This window comes from Tenrec ecaudatus, chromosome 1 (assembly GCF_050624435.1).
Source record: "Tenrec ecaudatus isolate mTenEca1 chromosome 1, mTenEca1.hap1, whole genome shotgun sequence".
Classification (NCBI taxonomy): domain Eukaryota; kingdom Metazoa; phylum Chordata; class Mammalia; order Afrosoricida; family Tenrecidae; genus Tenrec; species Tenrec ecaudatus.
Window position 1 is genome coordinate 158,058,195 of NC_134530.1, and position 19,645 is coordinate 158,077,839.

Here is a 19,645-nt window from a genome sequence, read left to right on the forward strand (position 1 = left end):
GAGGGCTTCCAAATCTGAATGTTGCGCTTTTTAGTAAAACCAACACAGAAGAGATAAAGCAGATAGCCATCGGTAGTCTTGACGTCAAATGAGCTTCAATCGTGGCCTGTCGTTTCTTGACCACGTAAGATTCATGCCATGGAAGTTGTTCGGGCAGTTTGGGCCCTGAACATCCTCAGCAATCAGCTTGAATTTTCTAAATGCAACTTCACCATTCTGTAGATCAGCAAGGCTCACTTCAAAAGCTAGACCCTTGAGGCCATCAGATACAATTTTGGTCTCTTGAGCCCTGGTGACTAGCATTTTCCCAATATATAGATTTTTATTTTGCAGCTGGTCTCACCAATATTTCTTATATTGAACATAGCTGGTGCTTTCACATCAGACCAATCTTTCTTAGGAAACGGATCGGCCACTGTCTTCCTAGCTCCTTTTTGGCACCTTGTGTAAGGCAGTTGTTTTTGCTGACCGTCATGGTGCCGAGCAGAGAGCCAGCCAAAAGGGATGTAGAACATTTTGAAAGGTCATTGTATTGCAATTAAATTTCCAAGTAGTCCTATCCATCGCTCAGAGATTCTAGGTCTGTCTGTGCCATGGACACCAAAGTCTTCTCACTGTAAGTTTATAACAATCTTACTGGGGGAATTTTGAAGCAAACATCACATCTTTATTTCCCTTTTAATAAGCTGAACAAATGGGCTAGTAAACCCACAGGTACTCCCAGCTTATACTCTGAAGCATCAACGATGGAGAGGCCTGTCTGGGTCAGGTTTAGTGCTAAGCGATTCTGGGACCACGGAAACCCATTAAACCCTGAAGTCCTCAGCTTCCTCGTCAGCAACGTACCAAAGACTGTCTTCAGTGCTGCCGCAGATATATTAGACTCAGCAACCTTCTACCCCTTACTTCTTCCACTCATGTTCTCAGGATATGTCATCAGGAGCTATCCCCAGTTGCTGGAGAAGGACATCGTGCTTGGTAAAGTAGAGGAAGAGCCTCGGTGAGATGGATTGAGATAGTTTACTGTGCCAGCATGGCCGATAGACGCAAGTGGGATTAATTGAAGAGTGGAGATATAAGTGGCTCGGTGAGCCTCGCCTTTCTTGTCTCTCGCTCTTTAATCATCGAACCAGTGTGCGGCTGCCTTGCTTGTTCTGTGCCTCAGTTTAAAGGGCACATTAGCCTGTGGACTGTGTCGCTGTAAGTTGAGGTCCCTTTAAGACCACATGAATGAAATTTACATCTCTGGAGCTGAGGACTGAAGGTTGGTGACCTGCCTGGTTGTTTGCTGCCTGTGCTGGGACAGCCTAGCTCTCTCTACAGAGGACTGACTACCTGACGGCCCTCAAGAGTTAAAGGACTGCTAGTGTCTCACAACTCTGTCATGGGAGTGAGTTGCACTGAGCCATTTGTACTGCTTTATAATTTAACTGTTCATTTCTTATATATCTGTGTTTATAACTTAACGGTTCATTTCTTGTGTTATATATCTATCTTTATAAATTAGATATATCAGCAATCTGGTTTTATCTCTCTGGAGAACCCTGTCTAACACAGTGGGGTAGAAAGCTTCATCTTCATACAAGTCACGTGCAAATCGGGGGCCTCTGACAGGTAAGATAGGGCCTAAGGAAAGACATGGGAGAAGAGCAAGCTGGAGGCAGAAAAATAAAGAGGTGTTGTTTGGGTGTTTGGTTGGTTTGGGAGGAGTGGAGGGGGAGGGGAGCTTGCCATAAAATGATGGGGACAGTAACATCCATGTGACAACCTGGCTCACTTCAGGGATAGACCCAGGATCTGTCCAAAGCTGATTCCCACGAGGTAGCACTCAGACGCCCTTCCGCCCTGCAACCACTTTACCATTTCCAACCACCCGCTCCAAAGGCCAGTGGCCACCTGTCCAGCTAAGTGGTTCCTTAAGGGAGTAACAGGGCCCCAGTTCAGGACAGGATCACCGAGCACAGAGGCCGCCTCCCTTCTTGGCTTTGCTAGCTGTCACCACTGATCCTGCCACAGGTCCCTTCCAGGACTGCTGCCACCCCCAGCTCTGCTTCGGGGACCTGTTACTTCTCCCTTGTTTGTCCTGCGCTGATGGCTCACCGACTGACCACCAACCTGTGTCTTCATGGACTTGAAGATCCGAGAGTTAGAGAAACAGAGGCTAGAGCTTCTTGGGACTAGAAATCTTACAGGGTTCTCTGTTTCTGTTACTGAGGATGGTGGGGCCTGAGTAAATTTTCCAAATAGAAGCCCCCAAATCATTGACTCTGCCTGCATCGCAATAATGGAAAAATCCAGAGGGCCCACATTTCAAGTAGCAGTGAATGAAGAATTTTAAAAGGAAAGAACTGTTTACAAAGGTGTTCTCACCTGTCACCTCCTGTAGCTTCTGGGTCTTTGCGTGGGTCACCTGTGAGGTGACTCTTCTACTCTCATGTCTACCCTAACTCGATGGCAGTGAGTTTTTGAACAAGGAAGAATAGTTAAATTCATCCACCAATTACTAAAGGAAATGAGGAAATAGAAGTATGCTACCAACTTCTTCAGTCTGAAATTGATCAAAGATGCAATCAAAATGCATTAGTAATTACTTGTGATTGGAATGCAAATGGGAACAAAGAGGAAGGATTGGTAGTTGGAAAATAAGGTCTTGGTGATAGAAGTTGAGATCTCATGATCAACTGTTGCAACACAAATGACTTAGTCATTGGAAATAGCTTTCTATCAACAACACGGACTGACTGTACACGTGGACTACACAGCATGCTACATCAACTAACTACATTCTTAGAAAGGCGATGGAGAAGGACAATATTGTTGCCAAAGCAATCTCCAGGGCCGACTGTGAAACAGTCTATCAATGCAAACTCAGGTTGTAGCTAAAGAAAGGAAAAGCAAGCCCACCAGGAGCGACATTTGACCTTGAGTATATCCCACCCGAGTTTAGAGAACAATTCAAGAGCAGAAGTAACACTATAAACAGTAATGGCCTAACACCAGGCAAGTTGTGGGGTGGCAATAATGAATGGGCATCATATATGAAGGGGGCAAAAGGTCACTTAAAAGACAGATCCCTCTCCCCCAAGGACCAAACTGGATGTCAGATGAAACTTGCCCTCGAACATCAAGAGTAGCTAAAGGGGTGGGAGGAATGGTGACATCAAGAACTAATCACTGCCTCCTGTGCCGTATGCAGTGCGAGCGCCGACCTCTGAAGAAGCCCAATTTGCTGTGCTGTCTTTGTGACTGGCCTCAGACGTCTCCCACACGCCCCCCCCCCCTCCACCAGTCACTTCTGACACAGTCAGCTGTACTGCACGCTCTAACATTCTCAAAGACTACTGTCAACGGTCCCAGCTCACGTGTGGCCACAAAGCGAAGCCGTCTAAAGTCGCGCCTCTAGCACTGAGGGCCTTGCAACTAATGTTACCAATGTATGCATGCACCGCTGAGTGGAAACAATGTGTCCGCAGCACCCAAATGGCAATAAATAAAATGAAACTCAATCCCTACACGGAAAAAAACAAAAAAGAACTAATCAGAATATTTCAAAGGGCAGCTGAAGGAGACAACGTAAAGCATTATAATCAAATGTGTGAAAACTTGGAGTTAGAAACCAAGGGGGTATATAATGAACAGCTTCCAAGCTGAAAGAAGTGAAGGGGGGAATGCAGACCCGGAGTTGCAGTATTGGAGGATCCTGTGAGCAAAACATTCAACAACGCAAGAAGCATTCAAACAAGGCAGCAGGAATACAGTCACCGCTAAGTAGGACTGGTCAGTGTCCAGCCATTTCAAGAGGTAGCATGGGATCCCATGGTTTTGAAGGAAGAAGTTCACCGAGGGGCTTTTCCAAAGCATTGAAGGCGTTAGCATAAAACAAGGTTCCAGGAAATAACAGAGCAGCAATTGAGATGTTTCAACAAACTGATCACGTGTGTGCTGGAAACTCTCACTAGTCTGTGTGCTAAGAAATTTGGAAGACTACCGACCTGGACAAACCCACAGAAAGACATTCATATCTGTGTCCGTGCCAAAGAAAGGTGACTCAACAGAAGTTTTAAAACCATGTGACTAAAATCACATACAAAGTGGTCAACAGGGAGGTGACAGAAATTCAAGCTGGATTCAGGAGTTGATGGAAAGATTTCATAAGATGAAAGCAGAATATTCCAGAGAGAAGTTTCCTTGTATTTTATGGACTATGCAAAGGTAATTAGACTGAGTCACAATAAACCAGATAACACAGAGAAAAATGGGAACCCAGAACATTTCAATGTGTGTAGTTCTTTCCAGTTACTGGGGGCATAGTTGGTTAGGCATTGAGCTCACAACCACAAGACCAATGGTTCAAACCCACCAGGCACTCCGGGGTGGTGTACTCTTGTGAGGACGTAAGTGTCAGAAATCCAACGGGGCACTTGTGCTCTGTCCTGTAGGGACTCGATGAGTGAGAATCCAATTCCTCGACTCAACTAACCTCTCTCTTTAAAAAAAAAAAAAATCAATTTTCTTGCTTTTTTAAAAAGTTTTTTTGTCTTTTTAATGAGAAGATCACTTTACTGGGGTCTCTTACAGCTCTTATAACAATCATATCAAATATATTTGTACATAAGTTGCCATCATTATCTAAACATTTACTTTCTATATGAGCCCATGGTATCAGCTCCTCTTTTATCCCTCGTGGCACCCTTGATAAATTACTATTTTCATACCTTACGCTGACCACTGCCTCCCTTCCCCCACAGTTTGTGTTGTTCCCTGTGTGTCTGTTTATGTGTCAATCATTTTATTTTATTTATTTTTTGTGTGTGTCAATCATTTTAATCAGTCCCCCATTCCTCCCTTTTTGCCCCCAGCTTTCTCCTGGCCTCCTAACTCCCATTTCTGCTCCTGAGGGGTTTATCTGACCTGGATTGCTTGTGTTAGGAGCTCTGTCGGTACCAGTGTGCATGCTCCTGTCTAGCCAGAACAGAAAGGCAGGACTGGGGTCATGATAGTGGAGGGTGAGAAGCCCCCATGAATCAGAGGAATAGTGTGTGTTTCATCTAATATACCACGCCCTAAATGACTCATCCCTTCCTTGTGACCCTTCTGTGAGGGGATGTCCCATTGTCTAACGATGGGTTTGGGGGTCTCTGCTGGGCTCCCCACTTCTCAACAATGTTTTTTGTTTGTTTGCTTATTTGTTTGTTTTGGGTCTTCTGATGCCTGTTACCTGATCCCATCGACACCTCCTGATAGCACAGGCTGGTGTGCTTCTTCCATGTGGGCTTGTTGCTTCTCTGCTAGATGGCTGCTGGTTTAACTTCAAGCCTTTGAAGACCCCAGACACTGTATCGTTTGATAGCCATGCACCATCCACTTGCTTCAACACATATGCCTGTGTACCCATTTTTGTCTTCAGCAATCATGCTAGGAGAATGCCGATTTTTTAAAAACATTTTATTAGGGGCTCATATAACTCTTATCACAATCCATACATATACATACATCAATTGTATAAAGCACATCCGCACATTCCCTGCCCCAATCATTCTCAAAGCATTTGCTCTCCAGTTAAGCCCTCTGCATCAGGTCCTCTTTTTTTCCCCTCCCTCCCTGCTCCCCCCTCCCTCATGAGCCCTTGATAATCCACAGATTGTTATTTTGTCATATCTTGCCCTATCCGGAGTCTCCCTTCCCCCCCTTCTCTGCCGTCTGTCTCCCAGGGAGGAGGTTACATGTGGATCCTTGTAATCAGTTCCCCCTTTCCAACCCACTCTCCCTCCACTCTCCCAGCATCATCCCAATGCCGATTTTTTAGAACAAAGTGTTCTTTTGTTGAGAGAGGATTTGCGCAGAGGCCCAAAGTCCATCCACCATATAAATATATATATGCCAATAACTATTTTAGTGAATTAATATACTTACATATGTGCACACCTATGCTTATAGGTCTATTCATAGCTCTCCTCTGTTTTCTTAAACCGTCCCCCTGTCTCACCATCATGTTCGCCCTTCTGTGTTTTAGTAATTCCTCTCAGCTAGATTGCCGTTGCTCCAACACCCCCAGGACTTCTACTTCTGCCTCATTGTTGATGCAACACACCCGACCTTGAGGTAACTGAGACATTTATTACTATTGATAATATGCCCAAATCACTTGAGTTTTACACAGAGCCTCACCTCTGAGGCTTTTTTTTTTTTTGGTTCATGTAATACTTGGCCCGTATGAAATAAAAGAAATTTGGAATGCACACTTTAGTTTCATGCTTGTTAAGGGACAGAAAACCAAGGGAAACGTAAACTGTGTCCTCCCTCCAGACACACACATCATACAGTAGCTCGAGCCAAAAATCATTTTGTTCCAAAAAGCCAGACTAGAAACATTGTATTCAGTCAAAGCAGCTTGAAGAAATGTAAACTGCCCCAAATGTTTAAACTATTTGATGTTTAAGTTACAGTGGTAACCACAAATTGATAAAGTAGAAAGGGCAAGAGCAACCATAACAACTGGTAAGTGTTGCTGGAAAGCACAGAAAAAGTCAGAGTGGGAGCCCAAAGCCCATGTGTAGGCAACTGCACAGAAGGGTTTCAGGGAGGAGACGAGCCAGTCAGGGGGCAGTGTAGCAAAGGTGAAACATACAACTTTCCTCTACTTCCTAAATGCTTCTTCCTTCCCCACTATCATGATCCCAATTCTACCTTCCACATCTGGCTAGACCAGAGGATGTACACTGCTACAGATAGGAACTGGAACCACAGGGAATCCAGGGCCGATGATCATCCCTTTAGGACCAGTGGTGTGAGTGGCCATATCGGGCTGGTGGAGGAAGGGTGGGGTAGGAAGTGGGGAACAATTACAAGGATCTACGTATAACCCCCTCCCTGGGGGGCGGACAAGAGAAAAGTAGGTGAAGGAAGACATCAGACAGTGTTAGATATGACAAAATAGGACCCGAGTGCGGGCTGCGTTCGGTCCCCGCTGGGCTGCTGCCCTCTCAGGGCTGCCGCAATGGAACTCAGCGCCGAGTTTCTCCAGGAGAAGCTAAAGCGAGAGCTGGAAGCGGTGCACCTGGAGGTGGAGGACAGGACTCCCAACCATGGTTCTGCCAACTTCTGAGTCCTGCTGGTGTCCTCCAAGTTCGAGGGGAAAGCGCTGCTACAGAGACAACGTCTGGTGAATGCGTGCCTATCAGAAGAGCTTCATCACATCCATGCCTTTGAGCAGAAGACCTTGATCCCAGAGCAGTGGACACGCGAACGGCAGAAATGATGGGCGGGGGCCCTGCGCAGGCATTAAACCTTACATCTGGACCAGCAAAATAAAAAAAAGATATGACAAAATAATTGATAAATTATCAAGGATTCATGAGGGAGCGGGAAGTGGGGGGGAAGCTGATATCAAAAGCTCAAGTAGCAAATGTTTTGAGAATGAAGATGGCAACAAATGTACAAATGTGCTTGACACATGGATGCATGTATGGATTATGTGATGAGTTGTATGAGCCCCCAATAAAATGGTTTTTTTTTAAAGGTACAGAGAAAAAAAAAACCCTGAGGTTTCTTGAGTGGGTAATATCTCACTTCTTGACTTCATACCAAGCCTGTTTGTGAAACAAGTGAGTTTTTATGGACAGAACAAGTTTCAGGCTTCACTGTCTCAGAGAATTACAGGGCATTTCAGGGAAAAGGAGCCATGCTGTACAGAAGCCACACTGCACTGGGGAGGGCCCTACACTGGCCACGAACACACTGCACACACACTAGTATTGAGCTGAGGCTTGAAACAGCACAAATAGGGTGAAAAGAGAATAAGTGATTAAAGGCTAAAATTCTTCCAGCACTGACGTTATAAAGCAGGGTAAAGAAAGCATGTCCTTGCGGTTATAGAGCTAGTAGTGCAAAGCTCTAGTAGAACAAGGGGTGCTGGGATATGTCGGTGAAACAAGTAGATGTTAAACATAAGCTCCTTACGTGAAGTGATATGCAAAGCGCTTTTCAGGTATCCTTAACTTCATCAACCACTGAACTAAAAAATACACCTTTTTTCCTCCCTGAAGCCGCCGAGGTCGCACGCGTGAGGCCTGTCCACCGTCGCCGAAATGCGTTACGTCGCCTCCTACCTGCTGGCCGCCCTCGGGGGCAATGCGTCTCCCAGCGCCAAGGACATCAAGAAAATCCTGGACAGCGTCGGCATCGAGGCTGACGACAGCCGGCTCAACAAGGTCATCAGGGAGCTGAACGGGAAGAACATTGGAGACGTTATTGCCCAGGGTATTTGGCAAGCTTGCCAGTGTGCCTGCTGGTGGTGGTGCTGTGGCTGTTTCTGCTGCCCCGGGCTCAGCCCCAGCTGCAGCAGAGGAGAAGAAAGACGAGAGGAAGGAGGAATCCGAGGAGTCAGATGACGACAAGGGCTTTGGCTTGTTTGACCACCCCTGCCTTGCAAATAAGCCCTTTTTATGTAAAAAAAATAAATAAAATAAAGAATACACTTCATACATCTCTTATGTTTAAAAGAAAAAATCCAGGAACGACCTGAAATACAGAAACAAAGACCTTCCTGAAGCCTGTTCTTTGACACCAGTTTTCAGGGGAGAGCGCGAACGCAGTCCCCCACTACCACAAATTATGCAGTCGAGTTTCCCACATTTGGGGAAATCGCAGGGGTCAGCACATCCGGAGTGCAATGGATAAGCCTCGCCCTGGGAAAACCACCTTCGTGATCATGGTATCTCCCCTGCCAGGTAAGTATGACTTGCTCGCCCGCTCGCCCCACGCGCGCTCACAACCCATACACTTTACACACACGGACACTTACACAACCTCGCTCCGGAGCCCTCGTAGCCCTTCATCCCTCTCCCGACACACAGCCCCGAGCGACTGCCCTTCACTCCTTCCCACTCCGCGGAAAATCACCGCGTGTTTTAGCAGCACCTGTGGATCCAGCAGCCACTGCGCCGCCTCATCTACATAAGACACGCCCAACACAAGCCTTGCTTCCAACCGTTGCTTTCTCTTATTCCTGCCTGCTAGCCCATGAGCAGGCCTGCAGCCAAAGTGAGCCGTGACTTCCTCTTCTAAAGGAGGAGCGTTCTACGTTTACACAAGAATAACCGCTTTGATGGCTACAGTGCGGACGGAATATTTTAAAACACTATGCTGCATCTTGAATTATGGTGCTGGGGAGGATATTGAGAGTCTCCGGGACAGCCCGAAGGAACAATCTGTCTGGAAGAAGTACCGCTGGGACGCTCCTTAGAGGCAAGGTTAGGGAGACTTGGTTCTTGTACTTTGGACATACTGTCCGGAGCAACCAGTCGCTAGAGAAGGACATTGCGCTTGGCAACGTAGAGGGCAGTGCAAAGAAGACCCCTGCGAGATGGAGTGGCACCGTGCCAGCAGCAAAGGGCTCGGGCATGGGGCAGTTAGGAGGATGGCGCAGCGTTTCCGCAGGCTGAGCTGTGAGTCAAAGCCGTCTCGGGCACCTAACAACAAGGGCATGCTGCGTACTAATAATAGCCACATAATTCAAGAGATGCATTCATTTATGTGACCACGACGAGTAAGCAACTCTAATAGATGTTTTGAGTTTATTTATGATCATTAAAATCATGCGGTTCTGAGCACTTACAGTAGCTCCTGAAATGCACTATGTATCTCTAAACATTTAAAATAGAAACCCATATTCTTTTTTTTTTTTTTGTAAACATAGCTAAAACTTTATTGGTTGGAGAATAACAATTTACTCTCACGCTGATTGGACATTAGAAAGTTTGAAATATTAGTATATTCCATATTCTTTTTTAAGCCCACATTCTACCAAAGTAATTTTTCTACTACTCATAAAAATATAAAAAAGACTTAACGTTAATAGTTTTTGCTATACTTAACCCAAACCAAGATTTTTCTATAAATGACCTTATGGAAAACTAACACTGAGTGAAATATTCCCAGGGCTATATTTCCTAACTTACAACACAGGAACCTGGAAAGTTAGTATTCCGTGGTAGGAAAGCCACCACTTTGGTAAGTTAGAGACAAAGTCCAAGTACATTATCTTGCTTTACATATCATTCTCACAGATTCTTCCTTGACAAGCTATGCTGCCTTAAAGTGAGCTCATGGCTGATTTTATCTCCAACAAAAGCAGACTCCTGTTGCTATATCTTCCGGCTGTGTCACCCAGCACCCCTCATACCTGCCCCCAATGCAGGTATTGGGTTTCCTCACCTGTGAGCTCAGGGACCTTACTGTAGTTACCCCCCACCTTGTGTAACTACTGAATATGCATGTCTTATGGCTACCTATAGGTATGCCCAGACAGTAAAGATTCCCTCTCTCTTCCCCCACTAGGACCACCCACCGAGAGGGGCTGAGGTGAGCACGCGGTCATGAAATATGTCCGAGACCTTTATTTTATTCTCTCTCCTATCCTATCCCCATGACTTTACTGTCCTGTGGTCTGCATAGCACCGCACAATTGCGCTTACTGACCCTTCAGTTGTTAGAGGCTGGTTTCCTCTGACATGACATCTTTTTCAAAATAGCTTAAGAGACATCAAGGAAAGAGGGGACATTAAACAAATACTCTTATTACACCTGGAGTATTTTATTTTAAGAAATAATGTGCAGTAATTTGCTTTTAACCCGACTTGTCATGCTAGATGTCAACTGTCTACAGACTATGTAAACAGAGCAGATGAATGTAAATTGTACATATATGCAGTAGACCGTCATATGTGACCAGTTACCAGATAAACAGTCATACAGTGATGGTAAAAATGGCAAAAGGCAATCTTTAAGAAAACTGTTTTTTTCCATAAATGCCAACTAATTTTGCCCTATTGCTCTGTAAAAACACGCACACACGGAACAACAGAGCTGGTCCCCTCCTGCCTTCACTTCCCCTTTGATACCCTGCTACTACCCAACGGTATTTGTTCCACTTCTACTCGGCTTCTAGCTGGCGCCTTGGAGACACTGAATTCATCAAGAGGCACCAAGGTTACACCCCTAAGTACTTTCAGATCTTTCGTACCTCTCTAGTTTCCTCTAGAGTGATTTCCTTCCGAGAAGTGCAACTGGAAGAACTTAAGAAAACAGAAGAATCCAGGTCTGTCTAAATAAGACAGGCTGGATAAACAATCTGGAGGAAAAACAACGGGACCGACAGTTCCAGGGGGGGATGGGAGACGGGGAGGGGGAAAGGACGTGGTGTTAACAAACCCAGGGACAAGGAAACAATAAGTGATCCAAATTGGTGGTGAGGTGGGTGTAGGAGGCCTAGTAGGGCGTGATCAAGGGTAATGTAACCAAGAGGAATTGCTCAAACCCAGGTGGGGACTGAGCATGATAGTGGGGCAGGAGGAAAGTCAAGGGAAATAGGGGAAAGAGCTGGGAGGCACAGGGCATTTATAGAGGTCTAGATAAAGACATGTACATGCAAATATATTTATATATGAGGATGGGGAAATAGATCTATGTGCACATATTTATAGGTTTGGTATTAAGGTAGCAGAAGGACATTGGGCCTCCACTCAACTACTCCCTCAATGCAAGAATACTTTCTTCTATTAAATTCTATGATGTTCACCTTCCTGACAACGGCTGAAGACAAAGTGGTTGCATAAGCAAATGTGGTGAAGAAAGCTGATGGTGCCCGGCTATCAAAAGATATAGCATCTGGGGTCTTAAAAGCTTGAAGGTGAACAAGCGGCCATCTAGCTCAGAAGCAACAAGCCCACATGGAAGAAACACCACAATAAACGCGTGTGGGATTAATTGAAGGGCAGAGGGAGAAATGGCTCAGTGAACTTCGCCTTCCTAGTTCTCGGGTCTCTTGCTCTTTGATGGTCAGACCAGGCTGCAGCTGCCTTAGCCAGTTCCCTGCTTCAGCTGGCAAGGCTCACTTCCTGTGAGACATCCCTGAGGAGAAGCCACATGGACCAACCCCGATGCAGCCCTGGGTGCTGGAGCAGTCGTATGGAGACCCCTGCCAGCGCTGAGATGCTTACACATTCACTGACTTGGCTTTCCCCCTGCAGTCAGCATCATAGTGTGTGCTTTGTGAGATGGACGAGGACTTTGTGGACTGGTGTTGGACATATGGGCTAATGTTGGACTTGAGGGCTTGCACAGCAGTAGGTTAGGATGCTTTCTTAATGTATACTTACCCTTCATATAAAACTCTCTCTTATACTTATGAGTTTCTGTGAATTTGTTTCCCTAGTTTACCAGTTTACTGTCCTAGGCCCTAAACAACTCCCTGCCATTGAGTGCACTCTGACTTGCAGTGTGACCCTGTAGGACAGTGGAACTGCCTCTGCGGGCCCCTGAGACACTGTAACTATTTATGGAAGTAGAGAGTCTCATCTTTCTTCCTCGGAGTGGCTGATGGTTTCAAACCACTGGCCTTGAAGCTTGCAGCCCAACAGGTCACCAATCACGCGACATCGGCACTCCGAGGCAGTCATAAGCTGAAATGGACTAGGATCGGCCATTTGGATCAGACAGTCGTATGGTCTGCTTTGTCAGGAATTCAAGAGGCATGGCATCCCATTCATCAAAAAGAACGATCGTTACCAATCCTGAACTACCACACGTGCGTGGCACGCCCATAATGGTCGACTTAATATGACTCTTATTCAGATTGAGGCACCACACCAGCGGCAGCTGTGCTGAGTGGAGGTGTTTTCACTGAGGGACACAGCTGTTTGAAGCCAGTATTGTGAAAAGTCCAGAGGAGGCTTTCATTCGGAAAGACCCATTCTTTGGTGTTTATGGCAAGGGGTGGGGGTGAGGGTGGGGGCGTGGAGTGGCAAGTCATGGCGCCAGGAAAGACTCTGGTTAGCTTGGATGAAAGGGAATACAATGTACACTAAGAGGGAAGGTGGTGAGAAATAATGAAGCTGGAACCGATTACAAGGATCTGCATGTGACCTCCTCCCTGGGGGACGGACAACAGAGAAGGGGGGTGAAGGGAGACATCGGACAGGGCAAGATATGACAAAATAATAATTTATAGATTATCAAGGGCTCATGAGGGAGGGGGGAGAAGAGAGGGAGGGGAAAAAAATGAGAACCTGATGCCAGGGGCTTGGGTGGAGAGCAAATGCCTTGAGAATGATGAGGGCAATGAATGTACAGATGTGCTTTACACAATTGATGTCTGTATATGTATGGATTGTGATAAGAGTTGGATGAGCCCCTAATAAAATGATTTAAAAAACCCAAAAGTAAAACAGCACAACAATGAATCGAAAATGACTTCTTCAGCTGCAGACTTCTATTTTGATTTTTGATGAGAGACCACAAGTGCAGTTGGTTTTTTTTTTTTGGGGGGGGGAATCTATCATACTTGAGCTAAGAATAAAGGGATTAGTTTCTGTTCAGCAAGATAACACATTTTTTTTTTAGAAATAAATGGCTTTTGCTATTTGCTACCTCAAAAAAAAAAAGAAAGAAAGAAAAATAATGGAGCAGAAGACACTGGGTGGAGTGTAGGGACTTAAAGACCACAGAGGAAAATGCTGTTGTATACAGTCCTGCACTAAGGGGGGTCTACCGTGAAGGTTGCTGTGTTGGTCTGGGTGGACCAGAGAAACAAACCCAGAGACGCTCCCATGTGCTTAAGAGAGAGCTTTATATACAAGAGCAATTAAATATTGAGCAAATATCCCAGCCCAGTCCAGATCAAGTCCATAAGTCCGATATTAGCCGTATTAATCTGGATATTAGTCCAGATCAAGTCCATAAGTGCAATATTAGTCCTCTTCAGACTCACACAACGCATGCAATGAAGTTGAATGCAGGAAAATCACAGGCCAGTGGGTGGAAAATCTGTGGACTCAATGGTGGTAGTAGCAACTCAGCGCTGGCAGGGTCTACACATGGCTCCTCCAGCTCCTGGGCTCTGGTCACATCGGTGTAGCAGAAGACAAAACAGAGAGAGAATGTGTGTCCTGCCTCAGGCAGGAAGCCCGGAGTTCCCAGCATCCTCAGGAGAAGGCCATGCCCACACGGAGGCCTCGTTGGCTATGGCCTTCGCTCAAGTTGGCGGGAGATTATGTAACTGCCACAGTCCCTAAGAGTCACGTTGATAATGGCAGTGAGTTTGGTTTGGTTTGAAGAGGCTAAGACGTGCGTTACTGGGACAAGGACAGCAAGAGTGTACCTATGAATATACATCTTGTATGTATAATAGATGCATGTGTTTTACACACACACATCTATTTGATAGAAGATAGCTGCTTATCTTTGCCACAATACAAGGGACGAAGCTGTGAAAACGTCTTCGGTATAAGCAAACATCTTGAGGGAATGGATCCCTGGGGCTGGGGTCTCAGAACACAGAGCCACAGAAGCCGTGTTCTACGTCCCGCTGCTCGGGCAAGCGTCCCCTTCCCTTGATTAAGGGCTCCCTCCTCCAACCAGAGAGCCTTGGCCTGAAGGTGCCCAGCTCTAGCTTCACCGGCTTCAAACCTTCAAACGTAGCTTCTTCCCTGCCCCTTCCCCTCCCCCCCCCCCCAGGATGCCTGGAGGCAGCCCACTGCACTAGCGATCTTCCTGCTGGAAGGAAGGCGCCCAGCGTTCTCACTGCGAGCATGCAGAAGCCCACAGCTTGGTCCTATCGTGTGTTGTACATGAACTGGACAAGAACAACTCAGGTTCTGGTAAAAAGCAAAACCGTGTATTAAAGGGGACAGAAAGGAGAAAAGAACCTGCGCAGGGACCGGCCCTCTGAGGACAGAGGGTGGTTCCGATCGCTCACAGACCTGGGTTTTTAGAGGGTGGGCTCAACAATGGGGCTCTGCAGCCGTGCAAGCAAGCGGGCAGGAGCAGAAGCAGAGCTTGCAGTTAGCCTTGTCTGTAAGTTTCTGGTCATTGCCTGCTCTAGTCTCTTAAACAGATGTTACCAAGTTTTGATTTTTTCCAAGCATCTGAGTCATTTCCGGGAACTTCCCCACCCCCTTCTTGTATGACTTCTAAGTACAACATGGCTTTGCTGAGGCCATGTCCCACAGTGCTCCTGCTTCTGTTGACTCTGTTAAGTTTCTCAAGTGGGTAATACTTGGGTTCTTGGCTTCGCACAATGAAAGAATTCACGCTGAAGCCCATTTTGTAAGCCAAGTGGGTTCTTATGAAGGACAGGGCAAGTTTCAAGTTTTATACTTTCAAAGGGGTTCGTTTGCAAGGGGCCCGAATAACCCCATGGAAAAGAGCACCCACATGTGTGGATCTCCAGGGGATCCCAGGAAACCAGAAGCCCAAAAACCTTAAAGGCATGGTTGATGGTATTGGTTGACCCCATTGGCCGAGTTAGGCCCACCTGGGTGATGTCATGAGCCAAGACCTAGTTTGGCCCACCCAGGTGTGCCCCACACCTGGCTCTGGGGCTTGAGTGTGAGCATGCTCAGTCTGGAGTATTCATAGGTGGCCAATGGTTGACTGATTTTTTTTAACCTCCACATGGGGGTCTTTGCAGGCCTGGGAGGGACAACCCCCTGTCCCTAAGCTAGCTGCCTGACATCTCCGTCTTTGGTGTCCCAGCTCTGTCTCCTGGACGGCGGAAGTGCACCCAAAGGACCTTCCTCACTGCAGATTCTTCACTCTTGTTGGGAGTGAGAGGCCCTCCTTCCTGCTCCTGGTGGCTTGTTTTGAAACCCACTGGGATGGCAAGCGGCGGCTTCATCCCTTGTGGGAAACAGAACCAGGAAGAGTATTGCTGACAAACTCTCAGCATTCATACGTGAAGGAGTCTGGGAGGCCAGGGCTCCAGTGGAGGGAACTTCACATTCATGGATTGGAGATGTGTCCCCCTCACATTCTCCTAAGTAAAAGTCATTCCCCTCGATGCCCCCACCCCCCAATAATGCCAATTTTAAGAGGCTACTTGCAAACACAAGGCTGTTACTATACACACTTGAAGATCAACTGCTTAAAGGCTCTCTGCCTCTAGGTTGTCAGCCATGGAAGGCAATCAGACTGTTGTCTGTCTCACCCTAAGTAGGACCCACTCCCTTCTGATAAGGATCATGGACTGCTCCCCTGGAGGGGAACTCAAGGACACCTAAGGTCAAGCCAGCTCAGAGAAGATCAAGGTTAGACTGCCATTTGACTCTGAAGTGTGCCCTTCCTGTTAATATATGCCTTCCTGCCACACGTGTGCCCCTAGTACATCTCTTTCCTACTGTGTGTACACCCCACTCGTCCCCTCCTGTTATGTGCATGCCAATTGTACAAGCCCTTCCTGCTACATATGTGTTCGCTGTGGCCTGAGTGGCCGAGATTATATAAACTCATGAGATTGCATTACTCTCTCTGCTGGGGCCTCGCTCCTGAAGTCTGGACGAAGGAGGTGAGCCCTTGCATGATCTATCTTGTCTGATGGCTCTTTAATTTACCCCTCCATGACACAACTGCCCCTTGGACCCATTTGGTGTGGCTGGCCCCCCACAACCCCTTGTCAGAGTCCCATACACCTTATTTGCATGGTCCCAGCACACATGGGCACCGTATACTTTTTTTTTACATTGTTAGCAAGCTACCGAATCCCTTTGGTGAACCACAAACACCACATATGTCAGGGGTCCAGTAGGCGCAGTTGTACAGCAATAATGAGCAAATATTACAGAAAAGTCATAGAGAGCATGAGAGATAGAAGAGAGAGTAAAATGAAGGAGTCAGACCATTTCATGGTGGCATGCTCACCTCAGCTCCTCTGGGTGGCACAGGGCAGGAGAGCAGGCAGGAGAGAGTGGGAGGGGAAGGAGGGCAAGGAGAGAGCAGACAGGGGAGAGCGGACTGGGGAAAGCTCTTTATTTCTAACCAAGGCTCATATATCTTTGGGGGGGGGTGTGCGCAAGCCCCCTAATTACTGGTAAATGCCTGGTCTTGGCACGAGGGACTCCATTTTGAATCCAACACCTCCATCTTAGCTCTCAAACTCACCCCTTGCTGCCCTTCCACCCCCTCGATGAACACCCCTCTCAGAATAACCACAAAGAAAGGGCAGGGTGACCGTGGTCAGCACGGAACGTGCTCAGAACACCAGGTATCCCAGGCAGCCCGCCAGCTGCACCTGCTAACAATAGGAACCCCCCCACCCCCTGCCTTCTCCCCGGCATATAAAAATTTCACCTCGGCACCTGTAGGGCGCGGTTTCAATAGCTCAATACCCTGAGTTGCTGAGCCCGCCCACAAGCTTCTCAATAAAGCCTGCTTCTAAAGCTTTGCCAATTTGATCTTTGATTCTGTTTCGCGCCCCAATAAACCTTACAGTAAAGACATTCGTCACAGGAAGGGGTTGTACTATAGGTAATACAGTAATGAGAGGGGGACGATCTAAGTGTATACACTCAGTAGGAAGGGGAGGGATTGGGGGTACACATGTGACAAGATCGGCAGGCCCTAGATTCATGATGGAGGCCTAACCTAGATTGCCCTTGAGCTGGAGATTCCAAGCTTTCAGGGGAAGCAATCCACTGTCCTTAACCGTAGGGAGTGAACCCCACCTGTGGTGGGACCAGCCAGTAGTCTGGCAGCTGACTGCCTTCAGGGAGGATGTCTCTAAGCATCTGACCTCCCACCCTGTGCTGGCAAACAGCCTCTAATGCCCGCCACATCTTGGGGGGAGACAGCTGGGGAAGCGTCTTTTTCCATCCCACACTCATAGTTGCATAGTCTTACATGCATGTGAAAGTTGGACATTAAATAAGGAAGACCGAAAGTGCCAGGGACTGTCCAAAGGACAGGTAAATGTGCCTGGAAGAAGTACGACCAGAGTGCCCCTTAGGGCAAGTATGGCGACACTTCATCTTATATAGTTTGGACGCGTTGCCAGGAGAGACCAGTCCGGGGAGAAGGCCATCGTGCTTGGCAAAATAGAGGGGCAGCGGGAAAGAGGACGGTCTTTGACAAGAGGATTGGGTCGTGGGCTCCAGCACCGGAGCAATCGTGAGGCTGGCGCGGCACCGGGCAGTGTCTTACTCTGTTGCTCAGGGTCACTGTGAGGTGGAACCAACAGCATGGCACCTGACATGAACAACAACCCGGCTATTTGGGGGGAATTATGCACACTCTCCTACGCGGAAACCCTGGGGTGCTGTTGGGTACACACTGGGCTGACAAGATTGGCAGATCCAATCCACCAGCTGCTCAGTGGAAGAAAAGCGCGGGTCCTGTAGAGGTTGGCCGTCTCAGAACCCCTCTGCAGGGTCGCTTACGATGGGGAATGGTTTCAGTGGGTTCTCAGTGGAAGAGCCACATCAAGCAGTTCATTGCACGGAAGTTGCCCAACACAACTGGCTTCCCTGCAAGGTGTGATGGGGAAGAACGGCTCTCTTTCCTCCATGCAGGTTCACTTGTGGTAAAGCCCCCTATGATTATCCTGTACCCTTCAAGGGGCTTTATCAGGACGACCTGCCCCCTCCAAAAAGAAAAACACAAACACAAGGGGATACCAAGGACTTACACAGAAAGAAAATATTTTGAAAATGATGATGGCAATATATGTACAAATGTGCTTGCCGCAATTAATGTGTGGGTTGTTATAAGAGCCGTAAAAGTCCCCAATAAAATGTTAAAAAAAAAAAAAAGACTACCTACCCCTTGGGAATCCCTCCCCAAACCAGTCAATAACCTGAGCTAACCTCTTTTGCCTGGAAGAGAACTGGCCCAGTGGCTCCCCTTGGTAGACACGCTTTTGAAAGGACTTTGCTCTCTGGTTCATGTTGGTGAATCCAGGACTCAACCTTGCTCCCGCTTCGTTCCACGAAATCATCTGGGTTTGCTCCAGTCTTGTGTGAGAGACCAGCTGCTCCGCAGGCACGCACTCCCTCCTCCTCCGGCCCATGGGGCTGAGAGCTCGCTGACTTCAAAGTGCTTGCTTGAAACCGCAAAGGCCCAACCACGTGGGACCCCAACTGCAGCTTGTCCTGCCGGGAGTGGACTTCCGCTAGTTGCTTTACTCGTCTGTCCAGGCCGACTAGCTTCCTCTCTGGGCTCCTCTTTGAGGTCTCCCAGAGTCCCGTAAGCAGCCTGGCCCTTCTTTTTCATTTAGCCGGAGCCGTCTGAGAGCGGTTTTGCGCGCGGCAGCTTCCCATGAACCCGGCGCAGAACGCCGATGACCGGGGAGACCGCAGAGCTGTGTTTTCAGTACGACCTGCACCCTGACCTGACCACCGCTCTCCCCCACGCGGCACAAACAAAAGCACTCCTTTTCTTATTTCAAAGGCACCCGTCGACACGAAGACAAGCGCGTGACTGACAGCACGGGCCGCCACACCTGGGAGAAGCCGGTGCAGGGGCCACCTTGCTGCCGTCATCTAACGCGCGTCTGCGGTCCCCGCAGAGGAGCGCGCCCGCGGTGCACAGGCTCAGCCAGGAGCCGGGTCCCGCGCGGCCACGCGCTCCCCTCTGCCCCTCGCGCGAGCCGAGGCCCCGGGGTGCGTGGGGCGCAGACGCGGGCGCGGCCGTGCACGGCCCCGCAGGCAGGAGGAGCAGCCGCGGCACCCGGACGCGCCACGCCGAGGCCCCGCGGCCCCTGCAGCGGCTCCGAGCTCGCCCAGCCACCGCCTGCCGCACGCGCACAGCGCCCCGCTAGCCCCGCGGAGGGAGGGCGGGAGGCGGGAGGGAGGCGGGGCCGCTGACCGCGGTGGCC

At 48.1% G+C, this 19,645-nt stretch overlaps 1 protein-coding gene, 1 non-coding gene and 1 pseudogene across 2 annotated transcripts; 2 read left to right on the plus strand and 1 right to left on the minus strand.

Moving 5' to 3' along the window:
• The first annotated feature begins 6,997 nt into the window (after nucleotides 1-6,997).
• Nucleotides 6,998-7,261, plus strand: LOC142437030 (bolA-like protein 2 pseudogene; annotated as a pseudogene).
• Nucleotides 7,262-8,034: 773 nt separating this feature from the next.
• On the plus strand, nucleotides 8,035-19,588 carry LOC142437370 (uncharacterized). Its single transcript, XM_075540571.1, is given in 4 exon segments — nucleotides 8,035-8,264; nucleotides 8,266-8,427; nucleotides 19,081-19,140; nucleotides 19,337-19,588. Coding segments are annotated over 4 exon segments (651 nt in total). The 5' UTR covers nucleotides 8,035-8,087.
• On the minus strand, nucleotides 8,574-8,737 carry LOC142438009 (U1 spliceosomal RNA). The gene has a single exon (XR_012782496.1). It is a non-coding gene; the product is annotated as a U1 spliceosomal RNA (small nuclear RNA).
• Nucleotides 19,589-19,645: the final 57 nt, after the last annotated feature.